Genomic DNA, 25,911 nt, shown 5'->3' with positions numbered 1-25,911 from the left:
AACACATCAAAATGAACAATCAGGGTCAAAACTGCCAGCCTGTCTCAAAACTGCCTCCATCATTCCAGTGCCAAAGAAACCTCAAGTCACCTCTTTCAACGATTACCGGCCTGTGGCACTGACTCCCATCATGATGAAGTGCTTTGAAAGGCTGGTAAAAGAACACATCGTCTCCAGACTCCCCTCCACATTCGACCCGTTCCAGTTTGCCTACCACTGAAACCGCTCCACTGAGGACGCCATCTCCTCCGCCCTACACCTGAGCCTGGCTCACCTGGAGGAGAAGAACACTCATGTGTGGATGTTGTTCCTGGACTTCAGCTCAGCGTTCAACACAATCATCCCACAGCATCTGGCAGAAAAACTGGGACACCTGGGCTTCAGCACCCCCCTGTGCAACTGGCTGCTAGACTTCCTCACCGACAGACCTCAGTCAGTCCGGATCGGACAACACACCTCCAATGTCATCACCCTCAGCACAGGTTCCCCTCAGGGCTGCGTCCTGAGCCCTCTGCTGTTCACTCTGATGACACACAACTGTGTCCCCAGGTTCGCCACCAATCACATCGTGAAGTTCGCGGACAACACAACGGTGGTGGGCCTCATCAGAGACGACAACGACCTGGACTACAGAGAGGAGGTGGAGCAGCTGGTGGACTGGTGCAGAGACAACAGCCTGATCCTGAACGTTGACAAGACGAAGGAGATGATCGTCGACTTCAGGAAGAACCAGCCCAGCCACGCTCCACTGCTCATCAACAGCTCGGCTGTGGAGGTGGTCAGCAGCACCAAATTCCTGGGGGTGCACATCACGAACGACCTCACCTGGACACCTCACCTCACCTATTTTATTCTGGAGTAACCTCACAACATTGGAACCTCAAAACATTGTCCTGAGCCGTATGCAACGAAATTTTGTTCTGTGTACACCCTGTGCATGCAAAATGACAATAAAGTCAGTCTAAGTCTAAGTCTAAGGTAGGATTACAACTGGAAAAGTTGTAAAAATACAGATAATAGCTTTCAGAAAGTCCAATGAACTACTGATGAAAAAGCTAGCAAAAGTCTGGTTTATAGCAAATGAGATATAAAGCACTATGGGTTGGCATTTCTTAATATATAGCTTACTGGGATGACCATACATTTTCTATGCAGTGGGACTTTATCAAGAAAATAAAACAATAAAAAGAAAAAAAGAAAAGAAAAGAAAACAATAAATCTATCAAGTCCAACAGATGTAATATCTGCATCTATCATCTACATGATAGATGTAGATGAGAAAGTTAGAAATCTCATAAAGCATGCACACAAAACACATATAGCTATATTTCAGAAGTAAACTGAAATACACAAATTTTCAAATTTCAAAAAAGCTAAAATATTCAGACTGAAGTGTCTGCATTACTGTCACACTGCAGAAACATCTAAAGGCCTCCAGACAAAAACTTGACAATTTTTAAGAGGGAATTATAACAAAAACATCAAATCTGAATATGCAACAACTACATATCTAGTTTGGTACCACATTCTGCCTTTGTACCAAGTTTTTTTTTTTTTTTTTTTAGCTTCAAGCATATTTACTGAGAAGCTGTCTGCGTGTCCTTTTAGTTTCAGGACAGTTGGCCTCAGTCTCCACATAAACCTGCCCCTACATGCCCAAACCAGAAAATCCCTCCAATTCATCACATTCCTCTGCTTTTCATCACATCCTCAACTCTTGACATCGCCCACCTTAATCGAGAAGTCACTTCTGAGCAGTGTTTTCTGGGAAATGGAGTCTCTGCTGGGCATGTTGACAGAACTGCGCCACCCTGCTGCGTTTTGGAGTGAAACATGCGGCGCTGCTGATACACAGGAATTCACTGACCTGCTTTTCACTCACTTTAAAGGAAAATTACACTTTTATACAAATAATCCATTTTGTGTGTTCCACTTTAGTTTGTTTCTCAAATTGCTTTATTGATACTTATTTTCCTTTGGTATTTCAGCTTTGGGAAAAAAGCCTCCTATAAAAACAGCAAACACTGGAAGACGAGACAGCGATGCAGCTGCAGGGCTCCAGCATGGCGTCTGTCATCAGCATCGATTGTGTTAGAGCCGACCCCCGACACCTACAGCAACACGCAGGAACGTCTGCAGCTTCTTCACGTCTCATTAAACAAAGTAAAGCAGGTTCTGAGTTTCCAGCTCCTCAGCGATGACAGAACCAACGGCTGTTTGTTTTAGAGTCTAAAACTTATAAGGGCACCTGCAGAACAAACTCATACAGAGCAGTTTGATTTTTTTGTTTTTCTATGTGTAATAAATTTACTAAATCCTCCCAAAAGTATTCCATATTGTCATAGTGGGTTATATGTCTAGTTTTGATGAAAAACATTAATTTAATAAAATTTGGAATAAGAGCTGCTACAATGCCATTTATAACCTCTCAGGTTGCGCTGTTTTACATTGATTCAGTCTAATAAATAGGAACTCTGACGACAGAAGTGGAATTGTATGTCATATCTATCTTTGAGATGTTTGCTACTAAAGAGGCAAGCAATTATTCAAGATTTTCCAGGTCCAATACATAACATAAGAATTCTAAACTTAAAATGTGCTAAAGGTTTTAACCAAATAAAACAAAAACTCACACTCTGTGCTTCTATAAGAAAACAGTCAAAAAACTTCCAAATGTAAAAGGTTTTCATGAATCATTTTGTCCTAAAATAAAACAAGTGTATGTTTGTCTGGACAAATAAATGACAATTCCTGCCCTGAAAGCACAAAAATAAAAGGAAAACATACAAAACAACAAAATGGCTGCCACATATCTTCAGTAAAACACTCTCTAGCCTGTAAGCCACTTTGAAATCCACCTCCTCCTCCTCTTCATCCTGCAGCCCCCTAAACATCAGACGGAAAAACCAACATGCTCCAGAGGGGAGAGCTAACAGAGAAACTTCCTCTTTATTTCTGGTTTTAAAAACATTTCTTCTACTCTGTCTCCCCCGGATCACAGCGATGCATTTATATTTGACAAGTGGCATCAATAAGTCAGCAGACGTGTAGATAGAAATGTCCTCGCACCTCCAGCACATTGGGACTCAGCGGGGAGCGTGTGTGCACCCGTGTTCATAGCTGTTCCACTTTAGTGTTTCACGCATGTTCTCCCTCTCTCCATTCATATATTTTATTAATAGTTAATACAAGAGTAAAACCAGAGCTGCTGTTCACACACAACATGCTTAAATCTGGCCAACAAAGACACTAAACAGCAAGAATTTAGCTAAGGGTTTAAAGCAGGGGTTTCAAACTCCAGTCCTCGAGGGCCGCTGTCCTGCAACTTTTAGATGTGCCTCTGCTGCACCACCTGAATAGAATAATTAGGTCATTAAGGCTCTGGAGAACTGATCTACACAAGGAGGAGGTAATGAAGCCATTTCATTCCAGCGTTTTGTACTATTGGCACATCTAAATACTGCAGGACTGTGGCCCTCGAGGACTGGAGTTTGAGACCCCTGGTTTAAAGTTCTTCAGGCTGGATGGAAAACTGCAGCAATGTTGGAGAGTTTGAATATTTGCTTTAGAAATGAGACCAACATGATAACCTTGAGGTAAAAATGTGGCCAATGTTTTAGAATATTTACACATAAATTTATCACCCCAATAACGTTATTATCTTGGAATAATAAGGTGTTTATTATTCCAAGCAGATACGAACCAGCATTTGGCTGCGTAACAAACATCTTGCTCTAAGTGTTACTTTAATTAGAGAGATTGGTGGCACTCATTTACTTTCCACACCATGACTGTCCTGTTGTATACAGAGTGTAGGAGGACCAAAACGTAGTAAGACGCGTTCAAGTGCAACGTGTGTTTTAATTAGTAATACAACTAAACCAAAGAAAGATAACGTATAAAAAAGAGTAAAACTGGCACACATATCAGAGGTCAGCAGCAGAACGATCTGACAGTGACTGAAAAATTCAGGGAGTATATATACTGTGGAAGATGATTAGTAGACAGAAAACAGGTGAGTGTTTACAAATGGTGTACAGCTGAGAAAAAGAAACACAAGGAGAGAAAGAAATTATTTAACAGAACATGACAGACAAGAATGACTCAAGGTACTTTAAACTGAAGAAAAATGTCACAAAACTCAAATGTTTATATGAACCGATGGCACAGATTTAAATTGTATTGCTTTGAGGATGTTCCAATGACTAAAAATGTACAAAAAACTGTTTTCAAGTAAATTGCCAATATAGAGAATCTGTATGTGAAGATAGACCTGTCATAATAACAAATTTTGCTGGACGATAAATTGTTCCGGAAATTGTTGCAATAAATGTTAATATTATTGTTTGGAGGGGCGTGCTGTGGTGGCGCAGGGGGTTAGCACGCCCCACGTTTGGAGGCCTTAGTTCTCGACACGGACGTCGTGGGTTCGACCCCCGGTTCCGGTGACCTTTGCCGCATGTCCTCGCCCTCTTTCCTGTCTGCCTACTGTCACAAAAAAATATACGAGCCATTAGCGCCGCAAAAACTCTTCAGAGAAAAATATATATTATTGTTTTGAGACCATTCTCAAGTAATGTAAAGGTAATGGCATCTTGTATTAACAAGATCACTTTGTCAAAGATCAATCAACTTTAAATTTCGATGATCACTCAACACTGGAACTGGAAGACATTTTAAATATCCAAAATAAATAAAAAAAACAACAGAAACAACAAAATAATGAATTATGATGTTTGTGTAAACAAAATTGTTCTTCAAAAAAAGTAATAGTTGAGACCAAAGCACCAGACTGAAGACTTCTTGTCATCCAGTTTTTGGTAGATAGAAAAAAAAAGAAAAATGATAAATCAAGAGGAAATTACTGAGCTACTTTTAATTTTTCATGCGATTAATTGATTTATTGCTTATTGTGATACGTGTAGCTATTGACTAAGAGTAAATTGGACAAAAGATTATGATTCAGTAAGTAATCATATATGGACTACCAGACATGTACATATCAAACATTACTAAAGAGAAAAGTCAAGTAGAACCGAAACAAAATGAGCACATCGACGCAAAATGAAACATAGAAAAATCTAGAAACACAGCTCAGCCAGGAATCAGGGGCCATGGTGGCTTCTTTCACACGACAACGTGGCGGACCCTCGGGGTGTGTGAGCGCGAGTGACGCCCGTCCTGTCAGAGCTCATTGGAGGCTGCAGCACTCCAAACACAAAGCTGACTCACAATGCATTACTACCTGCGCTCTGAAGAGGTCTGCTTGTGTGGATTTTTAAACTTTGCACCATGTGACTTCGAGACGAAGTGCATTCCTGTTGTGTCTCTGATTTTAGGTGTGTGTGAGGGGTCAGGCTGACTGTCATGTTATGTTTCTCTCTGAAAGTGTTTTCACCTGACAGAGTCTCGTTTGTCAGGTCAGTGGGTCACAGTTGCATGTGGTTCACTTGTTCTTCTGCCTCTGTGTGCATCAGTTTAATCTGCAAAACCTTTCAATATATCAAGAGTTACTTCAAATGTAAAAATAATGCTGCCATAGTAAAGGTTTCTGTTTCTAATAATCTTCTTCTGTCCAAACATTTGACTCCTGGAGTATAACATATCTATTCACTTCAAATCTAATCATTTTTTAGTGTTCATAGTTTTATCAATTTTATGATTATTCAAAATGCCTTTTGTTTTTAACAGAGGTTCTAAAAAGTAAATACAAAAAAAATTGAAAAACACCACAATTTCCAATAAATTTTGCTTCACTTCAAAATTAAAAAATGCCTTAATTTCTTACCAAATCGGTACTTAACTGCTTCATTACACAGGCGTCTTTTCTTCTTGTTTTTAAGTCTCTTTTAAAAACTAATCCTTTCTTTTGATTAGTTCTGTTGAATGTTTGTATTTTTGTTTCGCTTATATTTCATATATTTTTATTAGTACATAAAGTACATACACTTGCTGTTTTTAAATGGGCTTTCTAAATAATTTACATTTAGATTTTATGGAACCTGAAATACAATATATGTTTGAGGAAAAAGTGAAAAATGTCATCAAAATCAACTTCTTTTGCTATCACCATGTTCTGCAGAATAAAAAAATATCCTGGTTCTTTCTACACAGCATTTATTTAATCCTAATTAAGGAAAGCCAATGTGATGCAAAGTAAATGGTGACTGATTTCTGTGGGATATCCCTGTGAAGTGCTGATTCTAGTCTTATTATAATTTGCAGAATGTGTGTTGAAGAAGGCATGTGGGTCAGGTACCCTGGGACTGCTGGGCGACAGCTGGTGGTGTCTGTGCCGTGTGCGGCAGATGGACTGATCAGACTGGAAGATCAGAGGATATACAGTATAAAGTGTGTACATCATAAAGAGTGCTGAAAAAGCTATGATAACAGCAATAATATCAAGTACAACAGGTCAGTGGTAGTAAACTGTTGTGCTGGTAAAACCTGGTGAAATGTGGTTAATCACATTACTTACAATAAAATAAACCACAAAATGAAGCTTTGTGCACTAAATGTAGATTTTTGGAACTTATGGTTTTTAAAAATAGCACGTACCGTTCCTTTATTATTCTATTACTCTACTGTATTACACCACTAACTTGGGATCTTCAAATCAAAAGAATTACACCACATTTACATTCATTACCATATTTTGCTTTCTTACTTTATTGTCTTCTTTCATATTCTGGACGACAAGGGAATCTTCTGCAAATAATTTGGTGTTGCAAATTACTGACTCAACTAATTTCTTTCTTCTGAAAACAGTATTTCCGTCCTTACTGTCAAAGTATATGCATGCTGAAACCAAGAAACAGAAATCCATTTTTAGTTTTTAATCATAACAGATATTCAGATGTACAGCAGATGTTCTTGATAAATTTGTTTTGCATCTCCAGGTAAAATTGTATTTCTTAAGAATGAGAGCAAACACGGCACAAGAACATCTCCATTGATATTGAAACATCAATATAAAAAACAATTAAAATGCTTCACTTTTGTTAATATCACCGAAAAAATAACATCTAAAATATTAAGAGTTTTAGTCTTATGTAGATGTAAAGGAGAAAATGTTCAATATATAATTTAATTTCATACAGGTCTATGGTTAAGCACTGGAAAAAGTAGTGTATCAATATTTTCCTAGAGTTATTAAACCATTACACTTTGTATTCCTGTAAATCAAAGCAAATGTAAACATATTGCTTCACACTCAAAATTGCTTAAACAGGAAGTAAGGTTGTATGCCTGTCTTAAATGTCAGAAAAAAGCTTACTGTTAGGCTAAGAGTGTATTCCTATAACATTTCTCATTATCAGTGCATTAATGAGAAAAAGGTTGTATCACGCAGAAGGTGGAGGGAGGAGGAAGCAGGAAAAGAAGGTGACAGGAAGTTCACTGCAAATCTTGCTTACACATGCAGAAAAGTGCTTTTAATGCTGGAAACCAAGCTGCCTCCTGAAAATGTTGAATGTCCCCAATATCTTCTCTCCCAAAGCTTAGCGAGAGGCGATAAGTAGTAACTAAGCAAGATGTGTGAGTGAGTGAGTGTGTGCACAGACGAGGCCATAATGAAAGCCCTTCCTCTTCTTAAAGCACACTTCCCTAAGTGCTGCCGCTGCATTCTGCACATGAGATGTTTACTTGCTCAGTTTAGAAAAACATTTTTTTTTCTACCGTGCTTTATTTTAATCTTGCATCAATAATGAAATATTTAAGTTTTAAATCACAAATTCTTGATTTTATGTTCTGATATTAGATTTCTGACTTTTAGATGTTTTCCTTGCAGGGTACTCACAAACAGATTAGCTCTACTTTGTGACGGCGCACAGATTTACTACTGCTTGCACAGGTCCCCTGTGCTCCAGCTAAGTGTTTAGCTGGGTATTAGAGAAATGCCTCAATAAAACAGTCATTAGGGACAGACATCTGAAGAAAATACACCTTGTTCACCAGAAAGTGTATAAACAACAGATATCCATACCTACAAAACCAATCAGTGCTTAGAGGTTTCTATATAGCAGCATAAATAATAGTTAAAGTGTCTGAATCTGTCAACAGGACAGCGATTACCATGTTCGCCACAGACCTGACCTTTATAATGGAACGACAAGAAGAAAGCCATTAAAAGTCTAGTTTCTAGTTTTGCTACAAGCCATGAAGGAAATGCATGAATCATTTGGATTAGATTAAAGTGTTCAGACGAGACTTCAATTTTAACTTCTTCGCCTGCGTACAAAGTGATATGTGAGGATTTAAACTAACAATGTGCATCAACATGAAGACACCCATGGTTGGCAGGTGAGAGTTACATTCAAGCTAATTGGGAAAAAATAAACTGTTAGAGGCTGCACAAGACTTCAGATTTGGGTAACGGTTCAACTTTGACCCCTAAGTCCGTAGCTAAAGCTACAAGTGCGATTATTTGAATCAACACGACTGTAGGTAGGATTGAATTGAAATAATTTTTCTGCAAAGTGCCTCGAGACAACATTTATTGTGAATTGATGCTATATAAATAAAACTGAATTGTATCAAATTGAATTGAAGAGCTAAATCTGTGGTGGGCACTCTTCTGCTAATCCAGTAAAACGCTAATAACGTAAGAGCAAATTTTTTATTTACTGTTTTATTAATTTGAAAATGTCAATTCTAAAGCACAAATTTATTTGGATATTGTATAAACTTTCAGTTCAATAAAGTTTGTTTATCGACTTTTAAGGATTCTTCAGGTAGTTAGACATTTATCTTCATGCTCTTATATTATTACAGTGGATAAAGACCGTTTACGTAGAAGTTCCTTTGGTTTCAAACAAGAAACAATCAAGAACAAAATAAAACACAGACACTAGAGAAATTGATATAAACATAAGTACAATATTTAAGGCATTATAAAACATGTAAATTATAATGTAAAAATTAAATTGGTTCTCGAGGGTTGTATTGTTTCAATCAATCAAATTTTATTTGTATAGCACATTTCAGCAGCAAGGCATTTCAAAGTGCTTTACATCATATCAAACACAGAAACACAAAGCAACATAGAATCAACAATCACAACACGACATTAATTCAGGTTCCATCAATAAATTTGTAATTGATTACGTTTCAAATACAATCCTAAACAGGTGGGTTTTTAGTCGAGTTTGCATCCATAGAAGGTTTACCTGTTACACTCCTATTGCGTTATCTGGAACAAAATACCTATTGCTATTTTTATTCCCACTCACGCTCACAATCACACAGTTTAAAACAATGTAGGCACCTGTTTTGGTGTGCATGCAAATAGAGCAGTATATATAGGACATAATGAAAGCTGCAGCCCATGAATAATAAAATACGTAACCCCTAAAGTTTTATATTTTATGGGGAGGACGGGGATCACCATTTCCCCTCCTCTCATCCCCTAAGGAGACAAGCAAAGAGCTGATAAGCTGTAGAGCATACTTTCAAATCAGCAGGGCGACCTTGGCTGGAAGCAAATGAAGAGTGAGCCAAGAGCGTTCCTTCATCTCTGAAAGTTTTTTGAGCCCACGGAGAACCGATCTCCCCTGGGGAAGACTGCAAGGGTGAGAGGGATGGAGAGCTCAGGGGAGAGCAGGAAGCGGAGGACAAAGGGAGCACAAGTGGTGTCATGGTGAGGATTGATGGACAAGCCTGGGCTCAGGAGACGTCAAGGTTTTTAAGGTGATTCTCCACACTTCAGGGATCAGTGAAGGTCATAAAGTGCTGATGGATGAAACTGACAAATCACAGCTCTAAGAGCCGATGAGTTCCACAGTTTATCTTGGTCCTTAAAAGTTTCCCTCATCACTTACATGTGGAACGACCTCTCTTATCCTTGAAGACAACGGGGTTTTTTCTCCAAGATTAGCATTCTTTGGTCTTGCTCTTGTCTGTCAAACTCAAATCTAATTTTGTTCAAAGGTGCTTTGGTAAAAATATCGATGCCCATCAATTAATTCAGAAAGAAGAAGTAGAGAGCAGCAGCATCCCTTTAAAATTTTGCAAATGGGTAATTCAAGATTAGAATAATAATTCACCTTCATATTTACTGCACAAAACAAGGACATTGTGAATTTATAGTCAACGCATATCTGAGCATTTGCTTGGGTTTTATCAGTGTTTCTTATCTAAAAGCTTCACCATGTGGTCAGTTTGTGTAATTCTTGCAAAACAATAAAAAACAATAAAACCAAACTTAGACCTTCTATTTATTGTATAGAAATGCGACAACACGCAGAACACATGCTTGTTCTGCTAGAGTTCCTGATGCAAAGTCAATGACTTAATGCAATCAGCTCTGCCTCCTCAGACAGATAACTTTTATCCAATTGCTATTTCATGTTCAACTGATTTTGACATTGCGTCAATAAGACCTGGACTGATCTGATTAATTCTACATAACTGAATATGAATTTGACCGCTGTGTCTTTTACATTTGCTGTTGTTGGTGCTACCTAAATACATCAAATTGATTTGAATGCCAAGAATTGCATTGTAATTTTAACAACTTGAACATGTTGAACAACATCTCACTGCACGGTTTTCTATACGACCAGCCAGAGATTTAAAGAGGAGAAGAAAAAGCAAGTGAGGTGGATTAGCAGCACTTGCCAGCAACTATGGTTTCTTTTAGATATTCAAATTATGCTCTAATGAAAAATTTGCCAATAGGCAGATTTTCCACCAATAGTTTGGAGTTACGTTCTACAGAACAATCTAAATGTACTGAACCGTAATCCACTGTCACTCATTGTCTTGTTTCATGATCTGACACAATGATTAGTGTCCAAACAGTCCTCACTTCTGTTCACCAGGGTTTTCATTCTTTTCAAGCTATTTACATGGCAGTGATCAGAGTATTGTAAGATTTCCCAAACCTCTTACAAAACATTTTTATTTTAACCATATACAATAGCATCAAGTACAGTGTAAATATCCAACTGAACTAATAAGAACTGCCTGTTAGCAAGTATGTGGTGCCTGAAGGGAGAAAAAGCTGTGTTTTAACCAAGAGTGGAACCATATCAGGTAAAACTTTAACACAAACTATAAAAGAATCTCTGAATATCTTTTTGAAACTAAACAACATTGCATTAGCAGCTACATCCTTCTGTGCAACCACCCATCCGTCCTGAGCTGGAAGAAAAGAGCAGCGACAGAGTGTGATGTGAGACAATTAGCGAGGACACATCAAAACACACACACACAATGACGTGTAGCAGCCCTGAGGCTCCGAGCGTGTGTGTGAGTTTGCATTAAGGGAGTGGGTCGACATGCATGAAACAGACAGGCAGCATCTCTCACAAACACACCAACACACACGCCAAACTGAGGTCATTATTCAGGCGTGTGCTTGTGTGTTTTTGCTTGCATTGATGTGTGCAAGCTGACTGCATGCACAGGTCATTTGTGATGGATTTGTTGTTTAATTCAGTTACTGAAGGAGAAATAAAGTCTGACTGCAGATTATTCACTTCGCCTCTATTTATCCTATCCTTCACCTGAGAGGCAGGAGAGATGAACGAGAGGAGAGGAGATGGACATACAATTTTTATGTAATATGAACTATAAAATTTCTGTCTTTTTTAAATAAAACAGATCAAAACAATGGGGAAGAAAGCAGGCAGTGTCTTCTCTCGAGAACTTTAGTTGTCAAACTGTGCTCATGATTCACTTTTCTTTTTATGCACTGGTGCAAGTTTTCCGTGTGTAAATGAACAAAGACATAATCATGTGATTCATTATTAAATTCTTCTGCTAGACTCCTTCTAAGTCTGTTTTCAGTCTGTCTCACAAGAAAGTAGCTCAGTTTGTAAAATCAGGGTCTGGATTAGAAAGGTCAGAAAAGCCAAGAAGAAAAAATAGAAATAGTCAGAAAAGAGATGGTTTTGAGTTGATTCATACTAATTTCCTGTCTAAAATATGTGCATTTGCCTTGTGTTTCAGTAACTTTACATAATAGCACTCCAACATTGACTTTTTGAACATCTGGTACTCTAGTATATACAACTTTATCTCCAACTAAGCCAGACTGGCATACATTTTTGGGAACATTGAGACACCATAAATATCACCAGAAATACTTCTCAAATCTCTTAGAAATTACCAAAGCAGGTGCTCTGTCTGCACTAACGAGGATTCACTCACATCGGCATGCTGAATGCTTGGAGGAGCTCCAACTGATGGTGGTCTGACTTACTTTCTGAATGATCTGGCAAACAATTATGTGACCACTTGAGGGCACTCGTCAACTATCACTCTCAGATGGTCAGATGATTAATAAATCTGAAAATTCTCAAATGAAGGGCACCATAAGTGGTAGAGGTACTAAATAAGATATGAGAGGACTAGATGTGCCATAAAGTGCTTTCAATTTCTTAAACTTTATCCTTACCTGAAATGTAATTTTACATGTAGGCACTTACTGGCACTGAGATAGCAGTAAAGGCATCTTATGGTTGTTTTCCTAGATATTTTAACTGTGGAAGGAAAAATTAATTTTAATCAAAAGATTATGAATAAACAAAACTAAAAATAACAGTAAAATGCATTTTGGAAAATGTACATTATATTAACAGTCTTACAAGGTTTCCTGTAATCGATAGAACCATGAATCCTGCTCAGTGGCATAAAATCATACAAAATTAGATTATGCAGCAGGGCAAAAATCCAAATAACACCAACAAGTCCATTTCTGAAAGGCACAAAAAAACTATGTGAAAGTTTTGGAGTGGTCTAGTAAGATCTGGACTTAAATCCAGTTGAGCTGCAGTTGAACAACTTTAAATGGACCAAATATTTATTCAAAGTACAACCATAAACTCAAGTAAGCAGAACTCTGCAATGTAAGTCAGTATAGTTCAATGAGCATTTGTTAAAGTTTTTGTCTAATTTTGATAAGTACAGAATCTAAACATTTAGTAAATTAGTAAAGGTAGGATTTAAAACAGTTCAAATATTAAAAATATTTCAATGCTACAGCATTCTTCTGCTTATGGTTGCTTGGTCGAGAGCTTATTGCTGCAGTTTGGATGAGGTGACCTTGTCCTAGTTGTTGATCGGTGAGTAATGTTGCCCAAGGACAAAGCTGATTGGCTGTCAATAAGCTATTAGGACAACAGGGAGAAACAGAGACAATTGGATGGGAGAGTAATGGAAAGCTACAGAGCGAGAATGAGAGCGGAGTGGAAATTAAAAAATAACGTTTATCGTATGATTAGCTCCCCCAAGAGGCTGTGGGTTTATTTACAGCCTTACTTTGGGATATTCTGTTGCTTTTAACAACTCAAACATCTGAGCGAAGTGCAGTTTGGGAAATGCTGGTTTCAGAGATGACAGCAACAGATGTGTTATTGTGAAATAACCTTCCTTCTATTCAACTGTATAGATACTGAAAACTTCTTCTTTGGTCTTTATCTGTTTTTCAGAAGTTTCTGGAAAGGTTCTTATAAAGATGTGTTCATTATTTAACATAGAAAACTAAATGTCCAGTTGCTTTCTACTGAAAATTAATTCAGTGATTTTTGGTGGCTTGGATCTAACAAAAACAAATTTGCTAAGTTTCAGTTTCTACAAAAACTTTTAAATATAGTTTTGCATCTGCTTATTTCTCGACCCTGTTTTAAATAATCTAGTTATGCCTCAAATATATGTGACATATACAACTTAATGCTTCAAGATACAGCCGTGCATTTGACCTTATCAAAGTAGCATTTATGAAATTCAAAAATACTGAAATAGCTTCAACAATGTTCATTATTTATGTGCATGTTGCTGTTTTGTTGCCTTGAAAAGGCCACGCTTGAGAGCTTCACTGTTTGGTCATAATAATTTGTCCTGCAGCTCTTTACACAAACACAGTGTTTGCCACTAACACAGCCTACGCACACAAATATGCTTGAATGAACACCTTTTTTCAGGGGATTCATTAATCTAATGCATTCCCTAGCTCCAAGCCCTCTCACCTTAACCGCAGCATGTCAAACCACAACACTTACTAAATATTTAACCTGAACTAATCTTTATAAGTTGAGTGGTCAGTCCTCACTTTAACATTGTAACTTATAATTAACCTCATAAAGAAATTAAAAGTATGTGTGCAGAATGAAAATAACTGCAACTAAATATCAGACAATTATGATCAATCTGTGTGACGCTGACAGACTCACCACCGCTGTGAAGCACAGCAGCCTGGAGGATACTACTGCGTTTGGTGTCACACAAGCACAAACACGCACACACACGCATGCAAACATGTGGCGCTGTGGCAGGTTGCTTCGGGCCGAAGGCTGAATCCAGAAATAAAGACAATAGAATAAACCAGAAAAAAAGCTGTAAGTGTGTTTGTCACCTCAGGGCTGCCAAGCACCGAAGATCTGCACGGAAACCTGACAGAACAGGACCATGTCTGGGTAATTATGTGCCTTGTGTGTCCATGTGTGTGTTTGTGCGTATTCAACGCATATTAAACTTAAACAATTAATAACAGTTAAATACAGTGGAGCTGAGGAAAAAAGGCCCGTCAGTGTGCAGGCGGATGAATTAATTGCAGTCAACAGTAACGAGTTTCTCATTTAAATATGCAAATAAACACATTTATTACCTTTAATGAGACAGTGTTTTTCCCTGTGTGAATATTTTTAGTCTTCTTTTAGTACAACAAAAAACAGTCTGGGTCTGTTTGTCTTTTTATTTCATTGCCTTTAAACATGTTATTTAAATTACTTAATGAATCTAAATTAATTTAAATTCCTTTATGAGACAGAGCTTTGCTTCCTTAGAAAATACAGTTTTAAAAAATCAACATAGTAAATCAACAAAATGCTGATGGGTAAACAATTGCAGTGCTTGTTAAAAGTTATACTAGTTATAAATAATGGATATGTGCAGATTATGCTGTCATTTCAATTTGGAGAGACTCAGACGGAGATAAGAAGACAATTAGAAGAGTTTATTGACAAACAGAATTTAAAGTCTTTGGCGCTCGGGCCCAGGCTGGGGATAACGGTTATCGCAGCGTTAGCGATAGGCTTCAGATGAGCATCCCCGATGCTGTTAGGAACGTCATCCCCCAGGGCCTGGCACTGGTGGTGGAGGTTGTCATGTTACAATTAGACTGTCATTGACTTCTTAACTTAAAGACTATTGGGCAGCCATTCTTAAAATCAAACTTTCATTCAATCATTCGATCATTTATTGATGGAACACACCAAAGTCATTAGTGTTAGAAAACATTAGTGGATCTCTGAAAGAATAATGTATTAATGAATAAATAAGAGCAAAGACTGTCAGCACAGTCCAAAAAAGCGAGATATCAGTTATTGTCCAAAATAAAACTGCAAAACTAATCTTTACTTTTCAATAAAACATTCATGATGCTTTTTTCTATTTCAAAAACATTTACAGATAACCAAAGAGTTGACTTTTAAGAGCTTAAAAACATTAATTGTTTCCAATAAATTTGGTTGAAAATTGATTTTCATGTAGGTTATTTTTATTAACCTTGATTTCTGTCAGTTTTGTGCTCAATTTTTAGAAGGAAATTATTTTGCTTTCAAGTTGTAAATTATTAAAAAAAACAAGGATTTGCTCAAAATTAGTTGTCCTTTTCAAGAATCAGATTTGTCTCACTTTGATTCTTGGTTTAATCTGTCATTACCTCGCAAGGAGCCTCTGCCTAACTTATTCTTTAACTGTCTACAAACTTATTGTAATACTTTATTCAATGTAAAACCTTCATCCTCCTTTTTTAGAGTTCTTCCTTTAGTTTCCTAGTTTTTCATTTAAAAATATTTCTAGAAACGCCAAAAAGAACATTATCTAAAAGACATTTTGCCTTGTTGAAAACGCAAAGACAATCCATGAGATGCTCAGAGTGCAGCAACAAACAGTATCTGACACATGCAGCATTTAGGTTTATAGAGTGAAAAATTCTTGACCATACAGTCATGAAAGTTTAACTTTGGGTTGCATCCTCCCGAGAGTGATTTAACATGAGTGAATCTTTTATTTTCACCCCAGAAGATGCATGGTTGTTCATTCATGCAGACAAAACACGGACTTCAGACAACTTCAAATGCTTAACTTTGTGTTTCATATATTAGTGAGAAGCGGGTAAACAGAAATAAAGGGTTCAGAATGAGATTTGGAAAATGATTCGACATGACCATTAAATCCAAAACAGCAGCACAAAACTTCACAGAAGCCATCATAAGAATAATTATTTACATTTGTATAGTTGCTTAATTACAGGAAAAACTGCACTGTTTTATATTTGGACTAAAATTACCTTAGTTACATCTAAACTCACTCTGTTTGTCTTGAAGTTTAGTTTTGACCTTAATAAAACTGTAGTCTGCTTAAATACAATAAAGTTGAGTGAAGTTAGATGTGAAAATGTTTTTTCAAACATTTCTAATAGTTCATTACTGTCGGTACACAGTCTATTATCTGAAGTAGATCAAGGTTTATACACTGGTAGACCTTGTGAAACCTGATCAATGCAGCTAAAAACAAGGCAAAAGGCTTTCTGTCCAAATAAAAAAAACCCACTTTAAAATCATTAATATGAGGTCAGCTAAATGATTAGAATGTTTCCATTCATTGCTGAATTTTAAAGCAGAATTCAGAACTTTATTTTTCTATTTTTAAAAGCTCCAGATTCCTTTGACAGCGTTGCAGTTTTGCATGGCCATTTGTTAACAACTACAGCATATTTTTAAGTGCACATCTAACAAAACTGAATTATTCAGTTATATTAAGTAAATTAAATTATGCGCTCATTAGTTGGGATAAAAGTACCTTTTGAAAATAAGCTTAAGTAGTTATTAAACATACTGTTCATTTGACCCACAAACAGTTTGCCCCCATTAATATATTTATGTGTTAAGGTAATAGATAATATTTAAGGCTCACTTAAACATCAAAAACAAAAAAAAAACATTTTTTATTTACCAAAGAGTCGAGAATAATTCAGCATCATTCCACTCACTTCAATCTGCAGTGATGCACAACATACAGAGTCCACTTTGATTTTTAAATAATTAAGAGGCCTGAATAAATGCAAGTGATTGGTGTGAGAGCAGATGAATGTGAAGGAGAAAGATACTGATATCAAAATATGGTTTTTTTTTTACCAAAATGATTTAGTCACTGATGTCCAAACTTTGGCCCGATGTTTCTCACTGAATGCCTGAAGACAATTCAAAGCAGACGTTTGCTGCTCGGAGTTCGTTCCCACACATCTAAATCTCCACCTCAGCCGACGAAAGACAGGCCGTCTCAATCAGCCGGACAGTTTACAGCCCGCTCCGCCCAAATCCCACTCTCTTCCTCTGTGGCCACCACAGACCGCAGCCAACCTGGGCCCTGTCGTTCTGTTTTAACACAAACACAGCTTCCTGTCCAGAGCTCTGGTTCTGCTGCCGTCCATGTGTTCAGACCTGGGAGAGCTCCAGGTGAGCAAACACAACTAATTTTTACAAATAAATACCAAAGATGCTGTTTGGATTGACTGATTAGCCAGACCTCACCAGAACATCAAGCTGCCACCATGGCTGTCCAGATGTGAGGACTTTAGGCTCTTGGTTAACATTTACTTTAGGTTGAGTGTGACGGGGTCACAGCAGCATCTGGATGACATTTCAACCCGTCAACCAGATCAGAGCTGCTGGCCATCAGCACACTCAGACTGACTAAATATTGGCCAGAAGCTCTGATTAACGCTGCTCCCAAATATTTCCCTTGATTTGTTTTAATTATCCTAAATTTTGACGGTTTATTGTGATGGACAGACGATCAGATTTTCTTAATGGCATTGGAGAGAAGTTTGATTTAAAAGTTGAAATATTTATTCAGACATCACCACAGTTATCCAAATGATTTGGAAAGCATGTATATTATATTGTAAACTTTAATCTTAAGTGATTCAGGACAAAACCTGCAACTAAAGGTTATTTTAGTAATCAATTAGTCTATTAATTATTGTCATGATTTAACCACTTAAGCCTTTTATATGCAATATTAAAAACACATTAAAAGATACAAATAAAATACAAAACCACATTTTATTACCTAAAATGCAATAACAGCATTCCTATAGTGACCATTAGTAAGAAAGGAAAAGGTCATTTTCAAAGTCTGTTTATTCAAATTAATGATTAACTGATGACTAAATTAGTTGACAATTATTTAAATAATCATTACATCATGCAACTTCTGACCACAACTTTCATTCATAAATGGTCAAATAAAGTATGTTGATGAATCACGAGGGATACAATTCTCAATTTCAACAATCTTCCTCCTGTATATATGAAATACAAAAGACCAAAAGATAAGTTTTGTGACCAAGAAGAAAATGTTCAAAACTGGAGGAATGTGTGTGTAAAGACGATGAAAACAAGATTGTGTAAAATTAATGGCTCTACATGCAAAGTAGAAAAAACTTTCAATAAATTAACATCTCCAAGAACCAAACATCTAGACAACTAAAACAAATATCCAGAAAGTATATTTTTTAACAAAATAAATTACTGTTATCAAAAACCTAAGAGTATAATTAACAAACACTAGTTTATGAAGGGCTCTTATTACAGGAAGTAATGTAAGACTACCATCCCCTGTCATTTAGAAGACCAGCCGCCAACAGTTTGTTCATGATACCAGTCCAAAAAGCTGAAGAAATTTGGCTAAATCAACTCTTTCATGTTGATTATATGAAAATCAAACTCCAGTGTTTCTGTTGAAATTGAGTTGTTAGTTTTTTCAATCTGTTCCTGTCCAGTTTAGATGAGACTAGTTGGTTTCCCGTTATAGCTGAACATCTAAAGATGCAAAATGAGCTACAAAAAGGTATAGTTTCCACTATAAGCTGTGCTCTATGCTGAGTATATTTGTCATTATACAGAATAAACTGAAGAGAACATGCTCTTCAGACTGACGAGGTTAAATTTAACATGAACCTCGTTAGTAACTTTACATTTGTTCTTATTCATGCTCTGAAAAAAAGGCCAATGTTGGAATGTTACCATGATTTTCTTTCTGGAAATATTCTGATTAATATGATCTTTTGATCACCCCACCTAGCCTTATTTATCTGAGTGTAACTGTTTTAACTTTAAAAATGTAATTTTATTCCATGCAACTGAATGGAAACAAAAGGACTAGTAGGAAACTACTAGTGAACACTGGAAATATATGTTATTTTTATGGAGCATGCCACTCATATCAGCTGCTCATGGTTACAACTGATAATTCACAAAATATAAAAAAAATAAAATAAAAAAACTGACATGATACTTAACTTAAGATATGCTTAAGAAAAGGATTTTTTATTCCTGGTTATATGAGCTGAATGTCAAAGGTTATACATACTGCATGTGATATAATGAGAATGTTTTTACTGAAGAATGAAACAAAAAACAACTACCCACTCTCCATCTGGATTTCAATAAACACCGGCAGATGAGATAAGTACTTCATAACTTAATTTGTTGTGTAGATTAAGTGGAGTTAACAATGCAAATGAATTCCTGCTGCATTGCAGAAGTCAAACATGCAGCAAAAATAAATCCTCTCCATCAGGAGCCTTTAACCATCTGAACATTCAGCTCCAGTGAAAGCTTCTGGAGCGACGTGTGTCTGTCTTTTCCTCTCCTAACTGGAAAACTAAAATCTGTGTGTGAAGTGTTTTGGGGTGTGCTTGCTCACACCTTACAAACTAAACACTGTTTGTCCTTTAACAGTCTGCTGGCAGCACACACAACCTAACACACTCCCTCTATTCTCTCACACACACACTTGGCAGGGATCTGTGGAGAGTTGTGAAGAATGAATGAAAGAGCAGAAAAGTAGCCGTTGACGGTTGGGGTCAATTCAAACTGCTGGAGAAGAGCCAACACATGGGCCGTTACACACACACACACACACACACACCGACTGAATGAACACTTCTCACTTCTCAACATAGGAAAAATCTGCACAGCACTGTGAAAGGAAACTTTCTGAAGCTGCATGAAACCTAAAATATGAACAAGGATGACTCTAGTAAAGAGTTTCTACACTCTTCCTTTATGGAAACCTCACAACCTCTGGCTAAATTTCAATGCTCCTTTACTCTCTGTCTGAATCAAGAGCTACAAACCAGATACCATCCATTGTTACTGTCCACTTTTAGCCCATCTGCTTCACTGTTTGACACGTTGAGCTTTTCGGAGCGGTCATATTCCTCATGTCTGCCCATTTCCTCTCACCTCTGACAACAACAAAGCATTTTTGTAAACCTGACAGATGGTTACGATTAAATCAACAGTTTCTGAAAACTGCAAACTTGCTTAAATCTCCTTTTTTCCCTCCCTTCTGATGCTGGCTTTGAACTTCAGCAAGTCGTCTTCACCACACCTAAATGATCTGAGTTGCTGACATGTAATCTGTTGTTTCACTTGTGAAAAAGAAGAACTAAGCAGGTGTACCTAACAAAGTGGCCGATGGTTGCTTGTTATACAGGCCTTGAATTATTCAAACGTTTTCCAGATTTAGGTTTGAAATTATTTTCATTCAATCAAGATGTTCTCTGGCGGAATAAAGCCAGACACAATTTTTAAAATAAAAAATGATTGAATTGCTTTTAATTTACATTGTAAACAAAAGTGGGGTGTTTAAAAGTTATTTATGATAAATTACTTGTCAAAAATCAGCTGAAAAGCATTTATTGTCATATTTGTTGCGAGTTTCTGCTCTTTTTTGAACCAAATTATCTTTGGTGATGAGCTTCAACTCTTTATGGTGGGAAGAGCATCTTACCATTACCCTAATCTTTTTGCTTCCAAAGGTTCAAATCCAGACTGCAATTGTGCCACTCAAATATGTTCATTTGACCTCCGATCAGAAGATGAATTCTTCCAAAATTAAAAGATTATTTTTGATAAAGTTACATTTAGCATCCGGACTTTATTTCTCTTCAGATCCTGCTTTATGCCCAGAAAAACACCAATTTAAAGCAAACAAACTTTAGAAACAATTAGATCCCAACAATAAAAGTACTGCTCATGATCTTAAGTACAGAATTTTAAGAAACCAACTGAGCCAGAAACCAAAACAGCAGCTTGAATCGAATCCTGTAAAGCTACTTTTGCGTCTCTACGCAGGGACGAATGAAGGGTCTGTGTCTTACCTCGCAGATTCTGGATCTTCACCACCACCTCCGCAGGCTCCCGCAGACTGCGCGCAAGGTACAAGCGCCCCGAGTCCCTTTCGATCTGTACGGGTGAGTCGGCCTCGGATATCACCTCGAACCCCCGCTGGTCGAACCTCTGGTCCGGCACAGTGAACACCAGATCACCCACTCTGATGTGGTCCGGTACGGTCACTGTGTAGCTCAGATCCTCGGACAGAGCACGGGGTCTGCGCCGCGCTCTGCTGGAGCCGCGAACGTCGACGCGAAGGAACACCGGGTCACCGATCAGCTCCACGTCCCCGCCGTCCTTCACGTAAAGCCGCAGGGTGAGCTGCTTGACCCCCAACAGCGACCCTACGAGCCTCACCTGGCCGGTTTGTGGCACCACGTGAAGCAAACGGGACTGTGGCGATGCGTAAAAAGTTGTGAGTCCATTTCTCTCCGCGTCGCCGTCTTTTGCGTCAAAGCGAGCCAAGACGGTTCCAAGCGGCGCCAGCTCATCCGCTTCCACCGTTTTATTCCCGCTGAGGAACTGGGGGATGTTATCATTCCTGTCGGACACTTCAACCTGGACGACCGCCGGTCTCGTCTGGCACATGGGCGGGAGTTCCACCGTCAACTCGTACATCGCTATAAACTCTCGGTCCAGCGGTTTGGCGGACACCAGAATCAAACGGTCCCGACGCTCAGAGTCGTAAACGATCCGGAAATCAGAGGGATAATTCCCGTACAGGCTGCCGTCAAGATTTGCACCGGAGCAGACTCCGGCTTCTAGCGGGATTGCGACCCCATCAACGGGCGATCCAGCCGGGGAGTTCTCAGCGATGTGGCCAAAGTACCGCGCTGGATGCCTGCGCTGCGCGGAGAGACTCACCGGTGGAGCATAAACCAGCAGCAGGAGCAGCAGCAGGTGGAAGGTGTTCAGGAGAACCGCTTCTCTTGCACCTTTGTTCATGTTTCCATTAAAACAGTTTTACTTACAAAAGACAGCAAAATGTCCACGGGAGCCACAAAAACGGGCACTTCTCTCACATAGATCCACTTTAAAACAGCGCAAAATAGGAATTATCTTTCTAGATGAAGCACAAGTCTTTTTCAGCTAAGTTTATTAAATTATTCCTTTTAAAGGCTCAAAAAGACCTAGATCCACTGTCATGAAGGATAAGAAACCTCCATCTAGAGCGCAGGACGGAATCCAACAGTCCTCTGGATAAATCACCCAACAAGGACTTTTACGCATGGATCAAACTGGTCCTATTTCCCAAGTTTCTTGGGGACATGAAAGACGCATGAATAGAAAGAACAGTGATGAAAAATATATTCTGGAGTATAATTTCTCTCTGCTCAGTTTAAAAAAGAAAGTTCCAGCATATAGATGCTGATGATGCGCCAAAGTGTTCCACACTCTCCGGGTTGACTCCTCCGGAGGATGGAACAGACTAACGGACACAGATGCATCAGGCTGGCTCCATGTGGCTGCATCGCACCGCTCACTGGCCCCTCGCAGGAGAGAGACCAATCAGGACGCCGGACTGACATGAGTGACAGTACGAGGCCCGCCCTCTGGAAGAATGGGTCTACAGATGGTGAGGAAATGAGACAAGATCTTTTTCTATATGTGGGTTAACTGCTTAAAAGGTATTTTTTTTATTAGCCTTGATCAGATGTGATCATCTCTATCTTTCATTCAACACACAAAAATTAGATGCAGATCAAACTCTATATGGTAAAGATGACAAAGTGATTTATGTATATAGCAAAAAAGCAGCTTAGCTCTCAAAATTAAATGTTGCTGCATTTAGAGTCTAAATTTAAAATCATTGCAACAATTATTAAATACTGTATGTCATTAAGGACTGAAGCATTAATTTAATTGTAATTCCCAATAATGGAAGAAAAAATCCATTATTAAGGCAAAACCAGGCCAAGGTATCTATGAAGCCTTAGCAGTAACTCTGTACACAAAGTGGCTATAATGAAAGAGAACATAGTCGTTTTATTCTGGGCACAAACTTGAACATTTTCTTTTCCCAAAATAAGATTTAATATGATATATTATTTGTAAAGCTGTGAGTATAGAGATACTTTGTTTGAGATATTTAATTCTCAGAGTAAATATTTTGTTAAAACAATTTTTGCTACAATCTGATCTTCTATCCTTTTGGATTATGTCCATAGCAGTTTTGCACATCTATGCGCTTAATTTTTTGTTGGATGGGGAGCATCTTTGAACATTGTTTTTCGACTCAACATGATTATCTGAATCCAGGTCTAGACTTTTTGTCTACGTCGTTATATGCTCACCCAGAAGGACTGAAGGCTGCAAGTCAATGACTTGTCATTACCATCTAAAATAACTCTGAGCTGCAACAACATTTAATTTCCCTTTGGGATCAATAAAGTGTTTTTGAATTGCATTGAGGTGATGCAATCTGCTTGGTTTCCTTAGATATAAACTTTTTAAACAACTTTGAATAATTAAATGAGCTGTTCAATAATCAGGATCAAATGTAATGTTTGTGTAATTAAATTGAAATCATTTTTTTGTAAAGTGCCTCAAGATAACATTAGTTGTGAACATTTTGAATTGAAATAAACTGAATTTAAATGATTGGAGCAGCAAAGAGTTAATAAATATTTATACACAACATTTTTCAGATTAGTATATGGAAAACATTTCTGAAATCCCTGGATCAATTTTCCTCCAACTAATAGTCATGTACTGCTTACTGACATTGATTTTTTTGTTTGTTTGTTTGTTTGTTTGTTTGTTTTAACGTGATATGATGTAAACAACTTGACGGGGCAGGAATTCATTCGCAGGGCACTGCATTCATTAAATATTCAATGTTTCTACACACAGTGTTCGGTCCAGTGGTGGCATCTAGAGGTGCAGTTTACAGCAGCGCTGTCCTTCCATTATTCACAGCTGCTTTGATGGAGATTGATGTCTGTCAGCTGAACACGACTGCCATTGTAGTTTTACTTGCCAGCTGCAGCATAATGGCAGAGAAACACCAGCAACCGGTGGCAAGATCGTTCCCATATCTGGCATAAAATATGTATCTGAATAAGTGTCAGAGTCAAAATGATTTTAAAAAACAGCACAACAGGATCTGTAAAACAAATTACTATATAGGTTTGACCTCTATCACTGTCACAAAATGCATAAGGGAGTCCGATACAAGTCATGTGACATCAGCCACTAGCTTGTGGACTGCTGTTTTGAAGTCTTGAGTTTGTCCTTTGGCTGCTGCCATCTTGGATTTCCAGACGCAAGACTGACATGTAAGCGGAGCATTGGGTAGCTGCCACAGCACTTCTCTGTCATACAGAGTGACAGCTATAGAGACCAAAACATTTGTTTTGTACCAGGTCATAAACCTGTTTACTTTAGCATGAAAGGTGGATATTTTAGAACAGCGGTCTGCGGAGATATAACAGAAAAAAACAACGGAACAGCAATGTACGGCACTTTAAAGTAAATTTCCGCAGGATTATCTTCATAATAAACTCCTAATCCTTTATAAATACTTCACACTTTTACATTTCTGTAATTAACTTAAGAATTTTTTTTTTTCTGAAATGAGGGTGGTTTGGAGAAATGTATGGGAGGGAAGCAAATAAATCAAAAATGAAGGCAAAGAGGAAATTCTTCTTCACAGAAAATTCCACAATAAGAAAATGTATATAGCAGGACTCAATAGCCCATCAACAATATGGGTAAACTGTGTATTTTGTTCCACACAGAATAGAAGTCATGCAAGAAAATCAAACCTGCTAACATCTGGAGAACTGCAGCTGGGCTGGGGTTAAATTTTTCACTCTGACTGCCAGGACTAAGGCTCTCTTATTCAGAAACATCTGCAAAAATTCAAAAATACTATGTTAACCTCATATTTTAAATAGCCAAGTTAGTGCTTCCTCTCAGCAGCCAGTCAATTATTGACATTTTGTTACGTATTATTTTAAAAATACGGATTATCAAGCAACTAATTACGTTTTGTGTTTTAATTTTTTTAAATGGCAGTGTATTTGCAAGGTAAGATGAGAAGCAGGTCTGTCAAAACTGATTTATTATTATACTATTTTAAATTTTCTGTTGGACAATATTAAAATATGAGTTAATATTCAGCTGTTGTATATATCCAGGTCTCGTTTTATGCAACAATAAAGGATTTTTCTTATTCTAATGTCTTTCCTTTGTTTTCCTGCACATATCTTTTACTCATCACCTTAGAACAATTTAGAGTTTCCCACAAATCTACCCAGCATATTTTATCAAACTGTGAGGGAAAACTGGAATTCATGGAGAAAATTTGAAACTTGTTGCTACAAGACAACAGTGTTAACAACAACTACAGTATGCCACCACACAACCAGAGTAATTCTCTTTTAAGCAAACATCTAAACAATGAAGGGAGGAAGATGTATAGAGGTTACATAGATACGATAATAAAGATAATAAAAGCGATTAAAAGATGAAAGTGCAATAAAAATGTCAACAAAGCTTAGATTTTTAAGACTAACAGAACTAATACTTTGCATTTAGTTCTCTCTTTGCTGAATGCAGTAATAATAGTGGGAAGCTGCAGTGTAATTTGTCCTCTGGAACCTGTTTAACAAAAGGACAATTTGTTGAGATCACCATGTTTTTCTTTCTTACCGCTTCGAGGATTAAAAGTGATATAAGATTTCATTCTTCAAAAAATGTCATCTCTGTGTGTTTT

The 25,911-nt window shown here is 37.6% G+C and overlaps 1 protein-coding gene across 1 annotated transcript in view; it reads right to left on the bottom strand.

The window, feature by feature from the left end:
* The window catches only part of LOC114142302 (neural-cadherin), a 137,320-nt gene extending 111,976 nt beyond the window's left edge, over nt 1-25,344 (bottom strand). The window contains exon 1 of the mRNA XM_028013516.1: nt 21,179-25,344. Coding sequence (XP_027869317.1) covers nt 21,179-22,136 — 958 coding nt within the window. The 5' untranslated portion in view covers nt 22,137-25,344. The remainder of the gene's footprint in view (nt 1-21,178) is intronic.
* Between the last annotated feature and the right edge of the window lie 567 nt (nt 25,345-25,911).

This window comes from Xiphophorus couchianus, chromosome 3 (assembly GCF_001444195.1).
Source record: "Xiphophorus couchianus chromosome 3, X_couchianus-1.0, whole genome shotgun sequence".
NCBI classification, from domain to species: domain Eukaryota; kingdom Metazoa; phylum Chordata; class Actinopteri; order Cyprinodontiformes; family Poeciliidae; genus Xiphophorus; species Xiphophorus couchianus.
This window is presented reverse-complemented; position numbering and strand designations above follow the sequence as displayed.